The sequence below is a fragment of the Hippocampus guttulatus genome, chromosome 3, assembly GCF_054856545.1.
Source record: "Hippocampus guttulatus isolate MCC_2025c chromosome 3, RoL_Hgut_1.0, whole genome shotgun sequence".
NCBI classification, from domain to species: domain Eukaryota; kingdom Metazoa; phylum Chordata; class Actinopteri; order Syngnathiformes; family Syngnathidae; genus Hippocampus; species Hippocampus guttulatus.
The window spans coordinates 26819578-26843187 of NC_141263.1; the positions used below are offsets into that span (position 1 = coordinate 26819578).

A 23610-nucleotide genomic window follows, 5' to 3' on the forward strand; every position below is an offset into this window, starting at 1 on the left:
TTCAAGTCAACTTTATTGTCAAATGTGCTGCATGCGCAACATACAGCACAGATGAAACGCCATTCCTCTCAACCGCAGGAGAGAGAGGAGCCGCTGCGGATGCCCGTGCCGCCATCAAAAGAACAGTTAACATAAAATGACAATTGTGGGGGTCCATTTCCGGCTAAAATGATTTGGTAACCAAAATTTCATTGCATCCCTTATATTTAGTCATTTGAACACATTGGTTAGCAGCACATGTCTCCCTCACTGATGAGAGGCTCGGGGTTTGAATCTGCTCTCGCCTTTACAGCTCACGCGTGGTAACATTGACTGCCTCACTTAAAATCAGAAGTCAAGCATAATGACTGTTATTGTGGATTACATATGACCATTTGAAATTTTGGTTCAGACTTTAGCAAGCATCATGGAACCTGACATGCTTGATTTGCTTTCGCGGGCCACATAAAATGACGTTGCGGGCCAGATCTGGCCCCTGGGCCTTGGCTTTGAAACATGTGCTCTAAGTTCACCGCTGTGCAATATCAGAGCTTGAATTTCTTGATCTTAGTGGGTTTGAGACCACTAGAATTTGATGGCCTTTCCAAACTTGACTGAATTTTAGAAGAACTCCTTCATCGTTAACTGGTGAAAACGTTCATCCGAATCCAAAAAAAAAGTCCAAATGGAAGGAAAGCACCATTAAGTGGGTGGAAAGGAAGACACGAAGTGTTGTGGAAATCAACCAATGAACGAATTAAACGGTGTCACGACAAACGCAGAATGTTCAATAGAGTGTTACACTACAAATCCCACGCAGGTAGTCAACTCATGCGACGCAAATGTCCAATCCTCTCCTCAATGCGTCAAATCTTGCATCGGGTTTGAGGCTTTGAAGGGGAGGTTCAGATGAAAAAAGTGCGTGTCTGCATCGAACAAAGTGATGCAGTCTCGCTCGCACTCCTCACACTCGTCGAAACGCACGCACACACACGCAAGTGTAAGCAGGAGGAGGAGGAGGAGGTGGAGATGAGAGGAGCCAAAGGACAAAAAGTGCGGACCGCAATGGAGACGAGCTAACCGCAGCCCGAGGAGGACGACGGCGGTTGAGCAGTGAAGACATGCGGGGGGCGCACACAGACGTTTAGCCTCCAACACGCCTCTGCGGTCTTTCACAAGTACCCGAAAACCTGCAGACCTGACGTTACCTTCGGATTTTCAGGGTCGCGCTCACAGGCGACAGAGAAAGGACTGATTTATTTTTTCTTTTTTTTTAAGACGAAAGTACGGTGCTCGGTGCGGAGACGGCGGCTACACGATGCGTGTGAGCCGGACCAACTGGCTCGCATCGGCCGCGCTGCTAATCCTGCTGGCCGCTCGCTGCTCCCCCAGTAGTAGTAAGTAAACACTTGCATGCTAGGTGGCTAACTGGCGCGCCGCAGTGCTAAGTGCCTCTTCACTTTTGTGTTGCGATGAGAACAAAAACGCCAGCGTCCTTCAAGTTGCCCCCCTACCAACTCCCCGACGCGGTGGACCACATTGGGGGCACCTCCACGCTACCTGACCCGTCTATTGTTCCTAAATACGTGTGTTGCGAAGCAACGGCGTACGCATTATTTCGTTACACGCGAGATTTTTCAGGTATCCGTGCTCTACCTTAGTCTTTATTTTCCCGACAACTTTTGACTTGTGCCTTCCATTCGAAAACCGATACAGTCCCCCACCAAAAGTCTTGCAACGGCAAGGTCAACCCCTTTGTTTTTGTTGTGTACTGAAAACATTTATTTCCAGATGAATAGATGAATGTAAGTCAAATCATTTCCGTCCTAATACCTTTGCTTGCTTGAAAAGTGGGTCGCTTCAAACGAAAGGCGTTTGACACTTCTTGATATAAATACTATGAAATAAAAGCTGGAATCCTCCACTTTTGTCTCATATTCATCTTTTGACCTTGATGTTCCAATACCTTTGGGGACTGTGTTTATTTTTACCTTGGGAAAATAGGCTTGTAATTCTTTTCTTGGAAATCTTGATTGACATCTTAGGGGTGGGAAATAAGGACAACACTTTGTATGCAGCGATGGCTGTCTGAAAGTGCTCTAGAAATACAGTTGAGATCCACGAAGGAACATGAACAAGGGAGCATTAACATGCTACATTCAGAGAACGCAAGATATTTCCCATCCATGGTCTTATTGTTTGTTTGAGGTTTGTAGCTTCACACCGTTCAAAACCTCTGCTGAGTCAGACCCCCCCCCCCACTAAAAGGAATGTGAATATTTTCCGTTATCATTAACTAACTTAACATTTTTACTCATCTGTTGACAACATTAGTACTTAAAGTACATAAAATAGTGCAACGAGGACTTATACATTAATTCGTCTTTTGCGACACAAGTATCTATATTTTTACTTCAGCACGGCGTGCGAGTACTTTCGTCACCTCTGATGTCTTGTTTTGTTCTGTCCAGTCTCCCTGTCACACCAAAAGGCCAACCAGTTCCTTAGTAGACACCGGAGAGCCAATCAAGTGTTTGAGGAGACCAAGCAAGGACACTTGGAGAGGGAGTGTGTGGAAGAAAAGTGTTCCAAGGAGGAGGCCAGAGAAGTCTTTGAAAATGACCCTGAGACTGTGAGTAAACTCCCTGAAAGTTTTGATCACTATTCAAAAGCGGGTCGGCGATTCTTTTGTCTGGGCCGTGAAAACAATGCTGCCAGAACATCAAGTAGACCTGCGATGTCAGCGCTTGATCTCCTATGCCGATTTGGTGTCCAATTTTAATTAGAGACGAATTGATTGCTGTTCGTAGTAGTTGACACGACTGTCGAAGTGCACACTGTGAAATTAAGTGTGGTGTCGTACCTCTTGGAGTTGAAGAAACAAAAACTCTTAAGTTCTTTTTTTTTTTTTTTTTCTTTTGCATTGGATTTCGCAGCATTTCCCAATGTTTTGACCAGCGAGCGTGCCATTGACAGCGTGTAAACGTGACCCAAATCTGCATTCTGCTCTGTTTAAGACCTCCGGCATGAGTTGTGCGTGTTTTATCGTGACTGATGATTCATAGTCTGAGCTGTTGATGTTGATGCTTCCGTCAGTGCTGACAAGCATGATAATATTCGAATGGGGGGTTGATGGACATGTTTTACAACCAAAAAAAAAAAATAATAATAATAATAATTTCTTTTTGGTTTCTGTGGTGGTCACTGAGTCAGCATGACTAAGTCTTAGTTTGTGCCATGCAGCATTTTGGAAAATGCTGCAGTCTTCATCCTTCCTTTTCAAAAGTATCCACACAGTCACGTCACGCGTGTGCGTCCTTTTCTCTTATCTCCGTTGGGGAATGCATTTCACTCTTCCGCTGAATTTTCCCCCATTCTTCACGGAAGGGCCCAGCATGTCTCACGTGTGCTTCCTGTTTTGCTTCCCCCCCCCTCCCCCACTATCTAATCAGGCAGCTCCTGACTTATTTTCTTATCTCAGCGCAAATCACATTTGCTTAGCGTGTTTTCGTTGTCTTCAGTCATCTGCATACATTTTTAGCGACACAATGCATCACCCCGCTCGCGCTCAGAGCCGTCGACAGCAGCTCAGGGCCCAGGTTGCTTTCATGAGCGTGCGGGTCAGCCATCCCAGCCATGTGAACGTGCGATGAACGAAAAGGTCCGATCGGCATCCGTTTGCTGCTGTGACGGGCTTATTTGTGGGTGTCGTTTTTTTTTTTTTCTTTTTTTTTTGCATCGTCAAAACAAGGTTCAATATTCATTCCTTGTCGCTGCGATTTACTCTGCTGCAGCTTCTGACTCCGCAAAAAGGTTCGGCCGAGTTGATCTCTGCAGCACATGCACACGCGCACATTCTTTTTTTAATCAAGCATGAGAGGGAGAGAGCCCAATAATGAATAGCTCGCATCTGATTGAGAATCTGGATCGAACTATCATAAAGGTCAAGGGGCTCAACTTGAGCTTTTAATGAGGTTTGGTATCACAAGTCGGATTTGTGACACTTTGCAAAGCCACACTTGGCTGCATCTTCAGCATGCATCTGTGAATTCTGCCAGATTTTTTGGGGATGAGGAGGAGGAGGAGGAGGGGGAGGGGGGGGGGGGGGTTACAGCAGCAACCAGGAGGCAAAGATGCCGCTGCTGCTCCTGATCAGGAATTTAGAGAATTGTCAGGATGCCTCTGGCGATGGCCGGCACCCTTTGCAAGCTGTGACCTGGAAGTGATCCTATTTTCCTCGACTTGCAAACTCACTGCCACACTGCGGCATTCTCTCTGTCGAGGTAGATTTTTTTTTGTAGCTGTTGAATTGAATGTCATTAGCTCAGGCAGGTGGCAAATGAAACGTTCAGTGGGTGGAGATCTTGATGGATTGCCGTGCAGTTTGACAAAGTCGTAGCTTTTTCACCTTTAGCACGGGTGTAAAAGCAAATAGTCAAGAGCTCTATTCAAAGACATCAATTATTCAATGTCTAAAATGAACCGTTTCCATGTCTCCATCTCCTTTAGGACTACTTCTATCCCAAGTATTTAAGTAAGTCGTATTTTGCCACCGCTGGCCAACAATGCCGAGCTTGACGAAACAAACTTTTTTCTCAACCTCTTTCTTTCTTCCTTTCTTTTTTTTTTTTTTTTTTTTTTTGCTTTTCTTCTCCCGCTCAGATTGTTTGGACAAGTTTGGAGGATCAGCAAAGAAGAAGCACGATCTGATCACATGCGTCCACAGTAGGTTCTATGTTGCCTTGTTTGCGTCTCAACACGGGCGCCGTAAATTTTCACTCGACCTGTTTTGTCTCTCGCGATTTGGCTTCCGTACCGCGAATAATATATTGCGCATCCTGGGTGGGGCACTTTCTTCTTTCGGGGGGGACGCGCGCGGCGGTCGGTCTGCATCGCAGCCGTGGGTACCGCAGTAGGAAATGTCACGGTGCAATTAACTTGAAAGTAGACTGCCATCATCGGCGCTGGGGGTGAGGAACGTCTCGGCGCCGTGACGATGCAACTGCAGTGATGCGGCGCATTGCTGAGTGACGTACGACCCCCCCCCCCGCCTATCCTTCGTCACACGCTCGTCAGAGATGACGCGGCTAAACTCTTACGTGAGTTGGGTACAAAATTTCTGCTGCATCAGTGTGCAGCAGACCTCATCTGGCTTCGAGTGACGGAGGGGGTGAGGTGGGGGGGGGGGGCGGTGTTGGTGGCTGTGACTCGGCTGTTGTGCCCTGCGTAGCAGAGCGCGGCTTCAAGGACGGCAGCTCTCCCTTTTTTATTTTATTTATTAATTTTTTTTATGTGCCTCTCCCACCTTTTTCTTCTAATTTGGGATCAGACCACATCTTGGCATTCCTCTGTTAACAACAAAATGATGTCATTTGGCCGCACATCAGAAGCCAGAAACAGATTTGAGGCGTTTGATTTGTGTGTGCACAAAAAGCACAGGCAACACTCTGCGATTCAAGTTCGGTAGCTGCGCACATCTGGTAGTCGTATGCGCGTTATTGTTGCGTCGCCACTGCTGCCAAAACAGGCGAGTGCAATTCTTCAAATGCGACGTCAGAACCGCTGAAGGAACTGGAATTCCGCTGTTTAGAAACCGTGTCAGATTCAAACACTTGTAAGCAGCATCTGTCTTCCTCCAGGCCCCGCTGCACACTCTCTGTACACTCGCTTATCTGATATGAGCTGGCGTGCGTAGACTTGCGCAGACTCCCCTGCAACCAAAAGAAAAATCAACCTCGGACTAAAAGAACAGAACCTGCAGTGGAATAATAAGATAATCTTATGAGGCAGAGGGCACACTTTGGAAGAAAAACCGAATCGGGACATCTCTCAGAAGAGAGCTTAGCTAACAGTACGCCACGTCAGACGACATAGGCCGGATAAATACAACAAAATAATACGATATGACCTGCATGAAAAGTGTGGTATTTTCTAAACATAATCATAAACACGAATCGTGCCTTCAAAATAAGATACACCGCAAATACAAAGTGCATGAAAAATACGACTCACCGTCGCCGCATATTATGCAGAGTGGGCTCGGTGTGTGGGAATCTCCCGTTGAGATAAATCTTGATTTTTAAGTAGGTGATCCTGATACTCGCCTATTAAATGTAGCCTTCTTTTTCTTGGAAGTCGAAGGCTCCTCTTCTGTCTCCTGGCTGGGCCTTTTCCCCTCCCCAAAAAACTTTTCAAAGATGCTTGTTTTTTTTTTATTATTTTGCCGTCTTCGGGTTTCATTTTAGCGGTAACCTATCACGTGACCGAGAAGCGCGCCTTGACTTGCGTCAAGCGTTGACATACTGTAGACCAGGGGTGGGCAATTATTTTTTGCATAGGGCCACATGAGAACCAGAAAATATTATGGAGGGCCGGATCAAAAGGGTGAACTAAATTCGACATAATATTAATTGGATGTCTTTTATTTAAAAAGCAGTATTTTGCATTTTTTGGCACGTTTTTCAGACTTTAAGAGTACATTATTCCGTCGTATCGAACGGGATTTGCTTGACTTGGCGCTACTGCGGGCTTCCGTATCGTCGTTGAAGTGCCTGTCATTACAAGTCCAAATGAAATGAATGCAGTCATTGACATCGAACCGTAATTGTGTACCAACGTTCGGCGGGCCGGATTAAAAAGACCAACGGGCTGGATTTGGCCCGCGGGCCGTAGTTTGCCCACCTCTGCTGTAGACGGATGTAACAGAGAATCCGCTCGTTTTTCAAAGTAAAACATCTTTCAGAATGTGAAATAAATAAAACGGAAGTAATGTAAGTTCTTGATTTTTTTTTTTTTTTTTTTCCTGCACGGCCCGATACCAAATGACCCACGGACCGGTACCGGTCCGCGGCCCGGGGATCAGGGACCGCTGTTCTAATGCACCCAACCTTCTGTTCAGTGTCGATATCAAATTTGTCGTGTCTCCTTTTTGTTTTCTCCACAACCAGACATTCCGGACCAATGCTCCCCTTCCCCCTGCAACTCCAGAGGAACCGTGCGCTGCGAGGACAAAAAGGGCTCCTTCCTCTGTCACTGTTTTTCAGGTTGGACGGGGGCCTTTTGTGCTCAAGGTACTGTCATCGCATGTTGAACTTTTATGTGCGCAGGGGGTGGGGTGGGGGGGGGCGTAGCTTGGCACCGTCACGCAATGCCATGGATGTGACCTTTTGACAGCTGTCGCTTGGCTTAACCGTACTCGGACGCGTTCACGTCGTAGATCTCGTCTTTTCATGCTCTTCCTGCTTTGGATCTTCGAAATGATTTTGAATCGTGCACATGGCACCAATTTAGAAGGAAAAAGGTCCCTATATGGAGACCGTTTTCATTTCAAGAACAACAAAACAGTGAGTCTGTCTAATCGTGCGTGTAGATCGCAACATAATCTTGACAGACGTGCCCGCGATTCAATTTGTCAAAGATACTTTTGAATCCATCGTGATGCGGGACTTTGATACGTTCATTCGTGCAATCTGTCGAGGTCAGCAGCACGCATTCTGGCGTGTAATCGATATGAGGAAAAGGATGCCGCCTTCCCCGAATGAGCTGACCTTCGAGGCTTCCAACTTGTCGACAAGATGAAATGTCCAAGCGCAAACTGGAAAGAGTGCGCACTGCGAGGCGCGGCGGAAGATGCTTCACAGCCACTCCATTCACACTTTTCCACCGTGACTCATCTTACCACCTTACCCGGAGTGGAAATCGAGGAGGACTCGGTTTCCTCGCGGCTTTTCCACTGGGGAGGATTGTGAAAGCGCAAACACGAAAACTGTATTTCACACTTGCCCGGCAAAGACGGTCATTGACAAAGAGCTCATTGTGTGTTGGAAACCCCCAAAGTAATCCACGATACTCCATTCCCCTCCGGCAGATGTTGACGAGTGCGGCAAGAGCAACGGAGGATGCGACCACGAGTGCAATAACACAATGGGGAGCTACCGCTGCTCCTGTCGCCCAGGTTACACGTTGCGAGGACATCACATGTGCTTCGGTGAGCAACAAGACACGCCCGTGCGATTCATCACACACGATTGCCACTCTCGATTGTTTCTCGGGTTCATGTTGCCTCGCTGTCCGCCTTTCAGACGTGGACGAGTGTCAAGATGTCGCGAACGCATGCGGGTCAGCTCACTGTGAGAATAACGAGGGAGGCTACGAATGTCTGTGCGATCCCGGCTACGTCTTTGACAACGAGACCAAGAGCTGCGTGGGTAAGCTGAACGCACTCGCGCAAGCGTAGCGAGTCCTGCTGGAGAAGAGGCTTCGGTGTCAGCAGGCGTTGACGCTGCTGCCCTGCGGGGTCGGCAAAGGCATGCTTGCAAATGGCAAGCAAATGAATTTGCAGTAGGTAACGGGTTGTTTGTCGACTGTGTCCTGTCTGTTTCAGCAAAGTCCTGTTAGGACAATAAAAGTACTCTCAAAACCTGTGGGGGGGGGGGGGGAATTAAAAAAAATATATATACAGTATATATATATATATATATATAAATTTATATAAAGGTACTCGATTTTCTTTTTTTTAATTATAATTAAAATAATAATAATTATAATTAAAAATTCAAAACATACCAATGAAATGTAAATGCTTTTCAAACCAGGTTAAAAACCTTGATATACTGTGTATATATATATATATATATACACACATATATATATATACACATATAGAGGCGCACACACACACACACGTTTTGAATTATTATAATTATTCACTGTGATAGTACAGCAAATTGGGGGAGCGTATTAGAGTGTAGTAGAGAAATAAAATGCATTTTATGGGTGATTTTGGAGTCGGGCATGTTATACAAGAGTGTCTGTTATTCACAGGGCTTTTCGTTAGACATATTACGGGACTTAGATTTTAGGTAGGTAGGTGGCAAAAACAGAAGCTAAAATAAAACATTGACTTTCAAATATCCAATTGTGCCCCCTGCTTGACAACTCCCATACCAGTAGCTTCAATTGAGAATTTATCTTGGGGACAAAAAAGGAAAAGAAATACCGGTCGTGACTGTGAGTCATTATTCATTATTATTTATGTATTGTGTATTTTTTTTTCCCCCTTGTCTGTGTGAAAAAAAACTGACTTTACATAACCACAGTGTCTCTCCTCTGCGAATGTTTACGTTTTATTATAGCCAGACAAGGCATGGCCGTATATGGTCATTCGTGTGCGGCGGGCCGATAGCGGCTGGCTTCACGTCAAATTCCACTTGATACGAGTGTTGTTTGCATTCCTCACGATGCTGACGCGAAGCCAGTTCCCATCTTTTTTTTCTTTGTTTTGTGTTTTTTTTTTTTTTTTAAACATCCTTCCAGAGTTCATGTTTTGATTGAGTCCTGAGCTTTTTCTTTTGTAACCGTTGGCGCAGCAGTCATCATTTTGCAGCTCTGGTCTCTCCTTTGGTTCTCACCTCCCAGATGTGGATGAGTGTGAGGCAAGCGTGTGCGCGGAAGAGTGTCTCAACACTCGGGGGAGTTTCCGCTGTTTGTGCGACGGGCGTCAGGGCAGGAAGCTGGAACGGGACCTCAGGAGCTGTCAGGTGAAATGCCCAAAAAAAAAAAGAGCCTTTTGGTTTGAGCTCATTCAGCTCTTTGACACGTCAACAATTTCCCGGTTCGGTGAAACACATCAAACAATGATGCGTGCTCTAGCTTGTCCAAAACCGGCAAGAGTGACAAGGTCGTTTTTTTTGTCTGCAGGCTATAACTCCTTGTATGACGCCAGCTCTAAAGAGGAACTCTCGCTCTCTCTATCTGGGCCGCATGTTCAACGGCTTGCCGGTGATGAGGCTTCGCTTCCGTCGAAGGATTAACACCGGGTGAGCAAGTGTGTGAATGGGCCTTTTCCTTTATCCCCTTCTCATTTGAAAAAAAATCTCTGACCATGTTCTCTGTACTCGGCCTACATATGATCGGCCACGTTCACACCGCAGGGCGTCACGTGGCGCTTTCTTGACAGAAGTTGCTTACGGAAGTAAATACGGTTCCTGTGTTGAGGGCTCATCTTGTCATATCGTATTACGAGAGAAGGTAGAAATATTTTGGGGATATGAGGCAAAGCTCCTTTAACTCCTCATTTAATGGAGACGTCTACTAAAGATGACATCACGTCATTGCCGCGCGTAATAATGTGTGGCTGTCTTATTCCTATCAACACAAAGCGCATGTATGACATTCATTGACAAAGATGGAAACGAATGACATTTCCACTGTCATTATAGGAAATAATGAGTAAGATAAACAGTCGTAAACAAAGAAAGATAAACAGTAGTTTCCGTTAATGTTGGTTTGGTTGAAAAGCATTTCGTTCATGAAAATGTTTTTTAAAATGTTGTGAATTAAGCCAAACGAAGTCATTTCGGAAAGTCATTCTTAACATCCTTTTCTGCCACAGTTTTTCCGCAGAGTTTGATTTCCGCACATACGACTCAGAGGGAGTGATCTTCTTTGCCGGCGGTCATCTGAACAGCTCCTGGATCGTGCTTGCCATTCACCACGGCAAACTTGAGTTGCAGCTCAAGTACGGCCCGGTCAGCAGGGTCACCAGCAGCGGACCCGTCATCAATGACGGCCAGTGGAGGAAGGTTGCTATTTTTTATCCGAAGCGGACTCGGTCGTCCGCCGCGTCGGTTCTGACCGCCACGTCCCGCCACGTTTGCTCTTTTCGAACCAGATTTCCGTCGAGGAGCAGGGCCGGAGTCTCGTGATAAAGATTGACCGGGAGGCCGTCATGAAGATTGCGGTTAACGGTGATCTGTTCACACTCAAGAAGGACATGCACGAGCTTAACCTCACTGTAGGAGGAGTTCCCTTTAGGGAGAGCAGCCTCGTCAGCAAGGTCTTGGTTTCACCCCCCTCCCTCCGGCCCCCCCATTTTTCCGTGAGGTCTCTGCCTGCCGGTCGTCATCAACCTCTGCTGCTGCTTCTTAGGTCAACCCTCGTCTGGACGGGTGCATGAAGGAGTGGCGCTGGATGACGGGGGAAGACCGGTCCATGCACGAAAGCATCATGACTAATGAGAACATTCAGTGTTTCAGCACCGAGAATCCCGGAGCATATTACCCCGGCACGGGCTTTGCTCTCTTCAACATCAGTTATGGTGCGGTGTGTGTGTGTGTGTGTGTGTGTGTGTGTGTGTGTGTGCGGTGATGACCGCATGCTCGGTTCAGCGTTGACATCTTTTTGTTCATCGAGCCGTCCTCGTTTGTGCTCAGAGTCCCAGAACCTGAGTGTCCAGTTGACCCTTTATCCGACGACCGCCATCGGGGTGCTCTTTGCTCTCGTTCGCGAAGACACTGTCCCCCTCTCCGTCGCTCTGGCTGACTATCACCCTGGCACCGATGAGTGGAGAGACGTAAGTGCCGCTAAAATATCGTATAAAGTTCGGCTCGCCATTAATGGGAATAAACCGCGTTTTCAGTTTGTTCTGGTGACGGCGGGCGGCGTCATCCTGGCCAGCTCTCCGGCGCCCCTCTGCGATGGCGAGAGTCACGAAATCCAGGTGAAGATCTCAGGCAACCGCACCCAGCTCCTTGTCGACGGGGAGCCTGGACGCAGCGAAGACGCGGAGGTCAACCTCCTTTCGCCGTCCAGCACCTACATTGGAGGCCTCCCCGGTGGTGAGCACTGAGCACAATACACACGAGGAAGACGTTCGTTCGCGTAGAAGAGGAAGTTGCAATACCGCTTAAACAGGGTGCGTAGAGGGCCCCTTACAACATGTACTGTCCAGGTCAGGGTTGGCAACTTCATACAACAGTTTCCCCTACACCACCTGATCTGTTTAAAGTTGTAATGCCACCTGTCACCGCTAGGTGGCAGACCGCTCTTTGTAGAACTTTGACCTATCCTATTTGACCACATTTATTTTACCTCGGGGTTCATATCTGATGTATACAATAGATTCTTTTGTATATATTAAATGTAAACCTCGAGACCTTAATTCCAAATCTTTCATCTTTTCATCCAAGGAGAAATTTCTCAAAAGGCAATTGTGGAGCCATGAACGAACAGTGTTGATGAAGCGGGGTTATGAATGAATACTGTATTTCAAAATATCGCACTTGAATGCCAAATGAAAACACTGACATTGCACAAATAATTATTGAAAATTCACAACCCTTGTGGATGACAGATTTGAAATGAATTTTCTTTGACATTGAACGTCCATTTGCGCCTTTCGTCGTGTCACTTGTGCCTCAGGTGTCCCGCTGGTCTCCACGCTGGTGTCTGCGCCATTCAGCGGCTGCATGAAGGTCGCGGTGAACGGACAAACTCTGGATCTGGACCAGGCCACGCAGAAACATAACGACATCCGCTCCCACTCCTGCCCCCTGCTGGATTCGAACCAGTGATTGCGCACAGTACTCTGCCAAAGCAAATCCAGAAGCAGGGGAGATCGTTTCCAGAATATTTATAAGATCACGCGCCTCGAGTAGAGAGAAGAGACTTCTTAGATTTAAATGCCGTGAAATCTAAAGCAAGTGTTGCGGTCCTACTGGGCCCTCAGAACAATGTCACGCTGTCCTTTGGTCTTGACTGTGACGGTGGTGCTTGCTGCCAGGAAGCTCTCGCAAGGACTCTTTGCATATTAGAAGAAAAATAATAAGCCAACAATGTCCACTTCATCAGTCACAAGTCTTAGGATGGAATGCTTCGTCCGTCACATCACCTTATAAGCCCTCAAGAATATTAAGTTAAGCCCAGGTCAAAATGTCTAAAACCTAAAAAAGATCTCAAGGCTCAATTACTCACGGCGAGCCGCCCGAAGCAGGACGCTGCCCACCTTGATTTCTTTGCGTATTCTAGAAAACCTTTGCACATAGTTGTCGGTAGATGCGGTTTGCACCATGAAGCCATATTCATGAGCTCATCTCCACCTTCTCCATGTCTACGTGCAACCTTGGAGGAGGGGGGGGAATCTTACCTTGTGCCTACTTGAGTGCTCTAAAAACAGGCGAATTCTGCCACAGCTGCAAACATCATCGCTCACCGAATGACCGCCACCCCTCTTTGTGAAATGTGCACTTTGCATCTCCGCTCGTGCGCAAAGATCAAATATCTTGCTATTTCAGAACCACGTGAATGCAAAAAAAACCAAAAAAAAAAACCACCCTAAACCAGTCGGACGACGGCAGATTGGTCATTGGGAGGGAGCAAGAGGAGGCTGACGTTCAGAAATGGGAGACCGCCGCATCCAATGTACCACACGAGCTACTGAGAGCAAACCTAGCGCGCTGTATTATACTGAGTTTGTAAATAATGTGACTGTACAATGCTTTATAGAAGGGCAGAAACTCAACGTACGTACAATAGGCTCCCCGAGGTCATCTTTGCATCCAAGTTAAGCGACACTTACCATATAGTCTCAATGTAATATTCTTCAGACAAAACAAAGTACAGCTGTGATTCTCCCCAACAGTGGGATTAAGAGCAATAGTCACAATCTTAAAATAGAATTTTACAGAATCATTGTTTTATTCTTCATTTCGTAGATGCTGAATGAACCAAAATGCAGAAAAAGAAGAAAAAAAACCCCAGAACGTGAGACTGAGAAGCATTGCGTTCGTCCAAAAGGCTCCAGTATTATTTTGGCTTCACTCTGCTGTACCATTTTGGGAGTTTTCTCATGAATGAATGCCCGGATATCAGAATGTGCTTTTTTTTTTCTTTTCTTTATCACGTTGCGTATGTTGTAATGTCCAATGATTTTTTTTCTTTTCTTCATTTTTTTTATCGGCAAATTGCACAATGCTACGATAAAGTTTGAATCTACCAGGATGAAAACTGTATTTAAGAAGCAAAATAAACAGTTTCAATGAGCGTCAAGAGTCACGCGAGACTTTTTGTGATTATGCTAATGAGCCACGGGATCTGGACATTGTTCACACGTATTTTATGTCCAAGCCATCGGCGAGTGCTAGTGCTACAATTAGCACTTTTCTGCCCCTAACGCACATCTTTGCCTGTATTATAAAGCCGACTTAATCGTCAACCCGCAACGTAGCAGCCACGGTGTGGTTTTATCCGCATAAGCCCTTAATTGTAGTGCATTTGTTATTGTTTTCAAAGCGCACGAGGGAACACCTGCAAAGAAACCGGTTAGATATAACCCAAGAAATTGATGTTGGCCAGTCGATAAACTAATGCTGGAGGCCTAGTCGTCAATGAACATGAACTACGCTTACTACGAAACAGACATCTGACCTCTCCATCTACACGGCCTCCTAATCAAGCGTCTTCTAAGTTCGGGCAAACAAACTGGAGACACGAATGCTTTGTTTTCCTTTTGGCTGGGGGCGGGGTTCAATAGGCGTAAGGCGGAGGTTTCTCGAAGGGGCCGTGAGCGGATCCATAGAGGACCGGCGCGTTGGGTGTAAGCATGAAGCCGCCTCCCGCTTCCTGGGTGGGCCCCTGCTGTAACATTTGGCTGGCACCTTGTGAGGGCGGCTGACTCTGGGTTTCTTCGGAAGGACACGTCGTGCCGACGGGACCTCCCTCGGGGATCATTTGTGGGGTGGCGGGTCCCTGAAAACTACTGCTGGTAGTCTGAGGAAAGAAAAGAAAAGGAAGGTGACGTTACGACCCGTTATGTACTTGCGAGCCACTTTACAAGGTAGACCTTGAGATTTAGATTTTTCAAGGAGGTAAGTTGAAACTGTTATCACCCAGAGAGATGTTAACATAATCGTATCGTTATTTTTGTTGCTGCAGTTTGAAGTGATGAAGAATTGCCCTGCTTTAACCTGAGTGCGTTTCCATAGAATCCTGTTAGTGCCTGTGTGTGTTTATGGTCGATGTGCTGTATGTTTTATATTGCAGAAGGACAAATGGCATTTCCCTTGAGGGTGCTGACAAATAATGAACAATTTCACACCCTTAAAAATCAAAAGTAATAAGTCCATGCAGATGACCCTTCAAACTATCCCCAAGAAATGATCACGTTTCATTTTAAGTCACGTCACACGGAAGCAGCGACAGCTCTGATGAAGGCTGAAGTGATAGCCGAAACTGTCGGCCTGGTGAGTGTTTTTCTCTTTTTCTCTTCACACACACAAAAAAAAGTAACCTTCGACCTAATTCAACTAGTTAAGAAGACCAGATGAACGTCACAGCTCTCTGTCATTTGTCTTCTATGGTGGTCCGGAAGACTTTATTAAATGAAAAACAAAAACTGTGTGGTTGCAATGTCATACTGCTCCATTGTGCTCCGGTTTGCACTGTGTGACCCCACCTGCACTGTCCCCGGATAATTGGGGTAGGCAGGAAGATTCTGCCCCGGAGGACAGAAGCCAGCGTAGGTGAGCATATGCTGAGTGGGGTTGTACAGGATGTGGGGCGGTGGCGCCGGGCTTGGTGCCATTGCTGGAGTCGGCTTCTGCTGCGGGGTTTAAGGCGTGAGTGGAACAACGGCGTGCGGGCCGAGAAGCGGATTTAGAGCACCGATTAGTCACCATTACTCACATACATGAACGTACTGAGCTACATTTCAATTCCGCTTGAATCAAGGTCCCTTGCTTCTTCTCACCATGTCCTTGTAGGCTCCAAGGATGGCGGCAGCGATGATTCCCAGGAAGAGGCCGGTCACGTTGAGGACCACCGAGGCCCACAGCAGACGATGGAGGTGGATCACATCCCAGCAGCCGCTGACCCCGGTGAACTCAAAGTACTGGGGGTGGTACTCTGTGCTGTAACACACAAAATAGTCATCAAAACAGTCCAAAAGTCCCGGCAGAATTGTCCGTTTTCCATTTCGCCGTCAAGTCTGACGGCCGATTAGCAACTGTCGACTGTGCATGGCCACGCAGCGTAACTGCTGGAAAGGAGGTGAGCGATAACGTGTGCAAAACGTTACCTCTCGCAGTTATAAAGGTAGCAGCAGTAGCAGGTGTTGCTTCTCAGCTTCAACTTGCAGGATTTGCCCGATGAACCGCACGTCATCTGCGAGTTTTCAAGCGTTCAAAAGGTTACCGTTAAGGATCTCACGGGTTTAATGCTCAATTTGGACATACTCTGTCATACATTTGGCGAGCTACTTAAGCTGTACTTTTTCAGCTTTCAGGATGAGTGCAACGTCCAAACTAAAGAATCGCCCTTTTAACCTTTTTTTTGTATGACAATAGGGGGCGCTCTACACATTTTTGCTGTTATTCGTCATTGATTGCATTTTGAGCAGTAAAGGCGTTCAACCACTAGATGTCACTAAATTTAAAACTTTGGAAAGAGCTTGGAGTACAATTCACACTTGCATTTGGCCATACCGCCTGTAAACTGGAATGTGTGATAAAATGTCGCTTTTTGGTGTCACATTCATGTCCACTTGTATCTGTCATCAATAATCATGCAATTATAAACTTTGCCAATTGAGAGAACCGCTCAAAGAAAATAACGCAACAGTTTGAGTGACGTCAACGCCAACTGCTCAAACGTTCTTTCCTAATCTCTCAAACCAGCAACGGCAGACGGTATCAAAGTGCGTGTGTAGATTCACCTCAGTGTAGTAGCTGTCAAAGACGTAGCCAGATCCACTGGTGTAAAAATCACACATGTCCTCTTGCAAAGGTCTTATGTCCTGTATAGGAGGGTTTAAAAAATAAATCCAAATAAAAAGACAAATGTCGCTAAAGCTGGGGCGTGCAGAGAGGGTGGAGACAACGGGGCGGTGACCCCGGGCATCAACCTGAGGGAGGCGTCCGCGGCACAGAAACACAATTGCGCATTCATGTGAGAGGGGAATCCGGCTTTTCAAAGTAGGGTTTTAAAATTGGGTTCGGGTTTGATAATCGGATTGCATATTGTAGTTGGAGTTTGAAATGTGGGTTAAAATCTTGGGTTATGGTTTTAAAGGAGGGTCTCAAACTAGGGTTAGGGTTTTAATTTAGGATTTCCAAATACGGTTAGGCTTTCAAAGTAGGGTTTTAAACTGGGGTTATGGTCTTAAAGTCGGGTTTTAAACTAAGGCTATTGTTCAAAGTAGGGTTTCAAATTTGGGTTAAAGTTTCAAAATAGGGTAAGGATTTTGAAGTAGGATTTTAAACTAGGGTTAGAGTTTCAATTTAGGGTTTCCAATTATCCTGACCACCCCAGAATTTTCAATAAATTCTTTTTCCGAAGGAATGGGCAAGGGTCATGAAAATCGGCCCCTCGCCCCCAGCATCCAATGTTGCTTTGCATCCCACCGAGCCTTCGTTGTGCTCACCAAACAATCCCAAAAGCTTTTGCCAGTGCAACCGTTTCAAGGTTTCCAATTCTTCCACATTGGCGCGGCTGTAGCAGTTTTACGGCTCACGCTGCAGTTTAGCGGCCCACCGCCTGCACCGGGATGATAGAACGAACGAGCTCATTCGATGATTTCATTGCGTGAGCCTTGCCGGAGCAATGAATATAAATTCCGCTGTCCCGTGAGGCTGCGAGGCGCCTTTGATTGCATTCCTGATCAATATCGGCCAAGCCGTGCCAAGAGCCCCCTAGTCGTCCACACTCATTCAAATATAAAGTATTTGATATTTCACTGGGTTAATGGGCCAAGCGGAGCCTTTGCTCATTTCCAGGAAAGTGGGATGGCAGTGGACGTTAGCATGTCGACATTTTCCCTGCTTTCTTTCTACTCACAATAAATTCTGACGCGATGATCCCATCCACGATGGCACAGAAGAAGGACGCAATGACGCCGATGCTGACAAAGATAATGGCCGCCATCAGCTTGGAGAGAAGAGACGTGGGGAAAAAAAAAAGATGGTCATGCGTCGTATAACTTTATGAAAAGCGACGTGGCAACAAAGCAAAATGACTGTTCATGTTTGGCCAAGAAAGTGTAATATGCACACACAGATATGACAGTATAGTTCTCTGCATTTCTCTGATCGAGTAAAAATAACACGCACACACACACACACACACACACACACACACACACACTCGCACAGATACACCGGCTTGTTCCGAAGCCCCGGCTACCCTGTGACAGATGTCCCATCATAAACTTTATAATAACATTTACAGTAATGTCTCCGCATCGTTTACCGTGTTCAATTATGCCACCAGCTAAGTGCCTCCAATACATTTGACAAATGAATTTAAAATACTCTATGGAATCATTTTGCGTCTATATGAAATCAGCTCTGTTATTGCTTTCAATATTATTATTATTTTTTTTAACTGTATGCTCCACATTAAGTTGCTGCTGTGGTTTGTTTGTGTGTACACCAATGTTTCCAACATACAGTATCATATTTCATAGCTGTAGGGGGGGGGCATACTATAATTTATGACTGACGGTGTTAGATTGCGGTCTAATAACAAATCTTAATTGTACCTTTTCACCAATGTGAATATTAGAGCATGTCTGTAAGGCTTAAGTGGCTGGTAAATGTCTTTTTCAAGTTTTGCTAATGGATGATGTTTTGCACCGTTTCATATCCGTTTACTTAACCGTCTTGATTGCTGACCCCTTCCCACCTCGGCCAAATTCTTGCTTCAAACAAGCCACTATGATCACTGCTATGACTTGACAAAAAAGGGACTAAAATTTGCCAGAATGCGTTACAGACCGGCCACAAAGCTTCTGGGGAAGTGTCTTTTGGACAGATGCGACAAAACATGAGGTTAAGGCAGCGCTTCTCAATTCTTTTTTTTTTTTTCTTCCCGCCGTCAGGAACAATACAATATTTTGCGCCCGCGGAGCTGATACTTCTTGTGCGCTCTCTGACAATGAGCACACCACTGCCACCAACTGTAGTGGAGGTGCAATTACACTTTATTCTAATCAGAGGTGCCGAGGATGAAGCGGAGCCTGAGAGGGGGACGAGTCTTTTCCGTTGCCGGTCCTTTCCTCTGGAATGACCTTCGTTAGGCAAGCCCCCGCCCTGTCCCCAAGTTTTGAAGGGTACCATCCATCTCTATCTTACATGAGAAACGACGACACAAGTGGATGACTGTTGAATGAATGAAAGCACAGCGGTGGGAAAAAAAAGGAACAACAATTTTCCGGATGGGATTTTTTTATCTGCCCCCAGCCCAGACTCTCCGCTTCATTAGCTGTTTAAATGCCTCGACTTTTATGGGCTCCAAGCGGGAGATGAGGCTAGCGGCACAGACAATAGAGCCAGACAAAATGCACGGCTTCACATTAGCTTAGCACCAGCTGTCAGGACATAAAACACATTTACGCACACACTCCGAACAGAGCCTCTAATGTGCCCTCATGTGCGTAGATGAGCGATGCAAGGCAGCATTTAAAAAGAAGGAAAGAAATGTAAGCTGCCTTGCATGGGGAAAAGAATGCTTTCGACGCCGTGTGACAAAAGTCACCACAAGGTGTTTTTGCAGTGCTCAGTGGTCCAGTGACAGAGCACCACCGTGCGCGTAATAAGAAGTGAACGTCCCGTTGCCTGTTGGTTAAAATACGATAATGTTCCTCGTGCTGCAAGGTGACCGGGAAGGCTTTTGTCTGTGAAATATAGTGGGGGTGTCAACGAGAGCCTTTTAGAGATGAGAACAGAACACTCGTCTGGTGAAGCGTTTCGTCATCAAGTATAAAAGCCACTGTGTCCAAAAGCTACGGAGCACCGCGACATTTGGCGGAGAAAAAAAAATACTTGGTGCGCACGAATTACTCATATGTGCACACAAAGTACAGAATTTTCTCCAGCACATTAGGTTTATGTAATAATAAAAAATAATAAGTTACTAATAATATCTTGGAATATATTTCTTTGTATTTATGAATTAAGGGGTGGGTTCAGCAATAAGTGGATTTTTTTTTTTTTTTTGGAAACGTCATAGGTATAATAATGAAAAGCGCTTGCAATTCATCTTTTTTCCACCATTGCTCAGCTTTCGAATGAAACACTCGACACCGACAAGCGGATCCGAGCTGCCACACGACACCGTCAAGTCCACATGAAAAATTCACGACAGACGCACTTGGTCGCCGTCAGCAGGCATGAAGAGAGCAGAGGGAATGGCTACGAAATAAAAATCTCCACTTTTTTCCAGACAGCCTATATAAAACTATTCCAGCATCTCTGTGAAAATATTTTCGATCAATCACCAATTAGGAACTGAACTAATGCCGAGCCGTGATCAACTTCTTCAAGAAAGGAATGAGCATTTCTCCATCGGCTTCTGGATACGTTGTGCACCGATTTTAAGATTTGTAAGCTCTTAATGGTGCTGCCCCGCCATGCTTCGAACTTGCTCACAGCGTCACAGCCACCTTTGAGTCACATGTAATACTTTCAATATACTCAGTATATTTATAATACATATAAATTAAACGTTTAATTTTTATGATCTACATAATGATCTATGTTTACATCCACTATCTTCCTTTAAATGTCATCTTCAAAGAGCTGCGTACCAGTCGTGGTCTGATTGCAGCGGAATAGTTGTGAGGTGTGCTGGAAGCGTGACAGAGTAGTTTAATGTGAAGGTGGGAGGGCATCAGGGATCAGGTCTAAGCCCCTTGCTCTTTGCAATAGTGGTGGATAGGCTGAGAGATGAGAGCAGACTGGATGACAGAAGACAGAATATGCAGTACAGTATGAGCATGAATGAAGGGTGGATGGGAGGCAGGCTGTTGTATTTGATTTGCTTCCTAAGATTTTTGATCAAACTAACGCCACAGAAAAGCTCTCGGTCATCTGTATTTATTTGTAGACAAGTCGCCGACTGAAAAGCACATATTGCAATAAGTGAACAGACTGAAAAAGAAATTCTTCAACCCAATTCGTGTTTTGGTAAATTACCAGAGAATTAAGGTCAAAGGTGATTTTATAACAGTTACTGTACTAGTTTTGGGGTCTCTGGTGTTTTTGTCAGACCTTGTATCGCGCAATGTGAATGTGATATTGAGAATGGCACTTCAATGACACCAAAAATAAAACTCCCTCAGCTCCTGGCAGCCCTCTGCCAATCTCATATTTGTCTAATTGTCATTTCATTGACATGAATTATGAAAAAAAAAATACAACGACCACAAATCTTTGAGACGACATGCTAAAAAAAGTAAGCTTTTCAGTTCGGGAATGGGTAATACGATCACATTGATGTGGCTCCAATTCCACAAACAAGCACTTTGGCTGTGTGGCTGTCTCAAACAAGCGAGGCCCCTTCAGCAAACAACCAATGCTAATTCATTTTCAGTTTTTGCCACCGAAATACGGATCCAATCAGAATCTCTTTGGCTGACCACAAATGCAGTCATGAAGGGCGACCAGCGCCCAGAGAGCAAGGACGCATTACTTGGGCAGAGGATAATCGCATTTTTCCTCATGTCAACAATTTCCTGTAAAACACACACACATGACATGAGCACAATCTTTGATATATGGCAGATGTATCTTTTTTCTATTGATCTATCGATCCGTCACGTTTTGTCATTTTCAGCAAACTGGATTAAACAGTGCTCCATGAAAACCTAAATTGTGTCATGTGACTGTCCATCGCAAGCAAGGTTATATACTTATGGAAAAGGGAGGCTTGTTAAAGCTAAAATTGGAAAAAATATTTTCTTCAACAAAATAAAATAAAAACGTCAAGAAACTACAGATGCTGTTCATAAAACAAATGAAAACTAACTATAATTGAAGCGAAAATGTCCTTTTCTTTCACACAAGTTCATTTTAAAATAATCTATTTTGGTATTGCTGCACATCTGGATTGTGGATGGAAGGTTAAACAGTCGTTTGGGAATTGTAGTTTGCTTTAGTTTATTACACACCACTTAGCGACCTTTTTTTTTTCCGTCCCGCACTTGACAAATCCTCCCTGTATAAAAAAATAAAATAAATAAAACTAACACTAAAACTAATAAAAAATAAACTAAAACTAATTATATATATATATATATACAAACTAACAACATTTGCTCTTAAAAAGGAAATAAAATTTAACTGCACTGAAAAATACAAATACATTATAACCCCGGTCCCAACTGGGGTTTTTTTTTCAACCACATTTTTAACAAGGTTCAGAAGACTTACCATAGGCCTGCGGTTTTCTACCAGGTGGATGCCAACGATGCCCAGAAATGCCCCAAAACTCAACTGGTTGAGGACAGCAAGCAAAATGGACATTATTCTACAAAAACTCAGGCTAAACCGTCAAAGTAGAGTTATGAGTAGGGGGAGGTGCTTGCCACTCACGGTGATCCCCGGGTAATATCCGGCCACCGGAACGTTGTCCGTGCGAGTGGCGGAGATCAAACCCACGGCCAACACCACCAGAGATAAAGTGAGTAGAGCCACAGTTACCCACAGAGCAGTTTTCTTCCTCCGCACGTACGCAACTGTGGACGAGAGATACTCTCAAAGGGAACGTTTTTCACCGCAATCAGGAGAAAAATGACGCTGATTCAGAGGGGCCATGACACGGGGCCCTAGAAAATAATGTACAACCATTCACATCTACGGGCAATTTCCAGTCTTTGCTGACCCTAAACAATCTTTTCCGTTTGTGGAATGCATACCTGTCAACTTTTCGGAGCGCCAACCTGTATAAACTACCAAAAAAATCCTTATAAAGTGCAAAAAATCCTTATAACATACCAAAGCATTTTATATGTCAAAATAACGGCAGAAAAAAACCCACGAAATTTTCAATGATATTTATTGTAGATCTCCATAATACAATGTCTGGTTAATGTCTAATCATCATTCTACTTAGTGGCATTACTGTGTTCAGAGTTGTATTCCTGCGTTACTTTTTTCACCAACTCCAAATGCTGACCCATCGGCTCGAAGTTACAGCATCCATTCATATTTACTTTCGAAATGAAAGCATTCGAGTAGACTATCACCATTCTGGGCAAAAGCAAACGGAACTACCTGTTGGGGGGGGTGGGGGCGGACAGACGGAAATTTTCAGGATCCGTATGATTTGTGCGATACGGCCATATACGTAAGATTCACCACAAAATCCGTATGAACTATGGCTAAACCGTATGAGTTGACAGGTATGGGAATGGGGGAGGAAGCCGGAGGAAAGCCCTGCAGAAAATTTGCGATCTCCACCTATGAGTGCCAGGGTCTGGATTTGGACGCTCAACCTCAGATCTGTGAGACGGATGTGCTAACCACTAAGACATTCAACTAAATTAGTCTTCGTTCTTCTATTCTTTTTTTAAGTTGCTTTTTTTGGGAAAAAATAACAAAGAGCAACAAAGCAGTACAAGCAATACATAAACAGGAAAACAGTTTCAGTAGAAATATTTTGATTTGAGGGGTACTTGCTTGCGTTGAGGTTCAGTTCAATGAGAAAATAGGACACAATACCTTCTGGGTCCAGGATCTCGGTGTCCGGTGGCTGAGTGGTCTGGCGAGCTTCTGGCTGTTGCATTTTGATTCGGAAAAGATGAATGAAGAAAAAGGAAGGATCTCAACAAGCTTGCTTGAAGTTTTTAGGTACCACAACTATTGCATCCTCCAAGGTGTCTGCTCACAATTGACACAGGATATACATTCAAACATTTTTGCCCCCAGAAGAAGTGTTCACCACAGCTGAACCTGAGCTCACACGTCTCAACTTTGCCTGAAGCAGAGAAAGAGAGAGAGAGAGAGAGAGAGAGAGAGAGAGAGAGAATGAGCATCCACAGTCGTTCACTTCTTTCCTCATACATCTTACATGAGCTTG

At 45.2% G+C, this 23610-nt stretch overlaps 2 protein-coding genes across 2 annotated transcripts; one reads left to right on the forward strand and one right to left on the reverse strand.

Annotated features, from left to right (window-relative positions):
• Window positions 1-854: 854 nt before the first annotated feature.
• On the forward strand, window positions 855-13800 carry gas6 (growth arrest-specific 6). The gene is made up of 16 exons (XM_086107787.1): window positions 855-1157; window positions 1258-1376; window positions 2451-2611; window positions 4489-4513; window positions 4642-4704; window positions 6927-7049; window positions 7847-7966; window positions 8061-8186; window positions 9397-9518; window positions 9679-9797; window positions 10373-10562; window positions 10652-10816; window positions 10909-11077; window positions 11193-11332; window positions 11399-11597; window positions 12181-13800. The coding sequence occupies exons 2-16, from the start codon at window positions 1298-1300 to the stop codon at window positions 12330-12332; spliced, it is 1953 nt and encodes a 650-aa protein (XP_085963913.1). The 5' UTR covers window positions 855-1157; window positions 1258-1297; the 3' UTR covers window positions 12333-13800.
• tmem255b (transmembrane protein 255B) lies at window positions 13171-23316 on the reverse strand. The gene is made up of 9 exons (XM_086106487.1): window positions 23253-23316; window positions 22125-22267; window positions 21963-22025; window positions 17590-17679; window positions 16469-16549; window positions 15833-15918; window positions 15506-15665; window positions 15207-15358; window positions 13171-14518 (listed from the first exon to the last, which is right to left on the reverse strand). Exons 1-9 carry the CDS (start codon window positions 23314-23316, stop codon window positions 14284-14286), a joined length of 1074 nt encoding a protein of 357 aa, XP_085962613.1. The 3' UTR covers window positions 13171-14283.
• Window positions 23317-23610: the final 294 nt, after the last annotated feature.

Bases quoted from the DNA above. Each gene is read 5' to 3' on its own strand.
- gas6 (XM_086107787.1), top strand. From the start codon at position 1,298: ATGCGTGTGAGCCGGACCAACTGGCTCGCATCGGCCGCGCTGCTAATC. The intron at 7,050-7,846 runs GTACTGTCATCG...CCCCTCCGGCAG, and splicing joins GGGGGCCTTTTGTGCTCAAG to ATGTTGACGAGTGCGGCAAG. The intron at 9,798-10,372 runs GTGAGCAAGTGT...TTTCTGCCACAG, and splicing joins CGTCGAAGGATTAACACCGG to TTTTTCCGCAGAGTTTGATT.
- tmem255b (XM_086106487.1), bottom strand. From the start codon at position 23,316: ATGCAACAGCCAGAAGCTCGCCAGACCACTCAGCCACCGGACACCGAG. The intron at 22,268-23,252 runs GTATTGTGTCCT...TCTCGTCCACAG, and splicing joins CGAGATCCTGGACCCAGAAG to TTGCGTACGTGCGGAGGAAG. The intron at 15,666-15,832 runs GTAACGTTTTGC...TGTGTGTTACAG, and splicing joins TACCTTTATAACTGCGAGAG to CACAGAGTACCACCCCCAGT.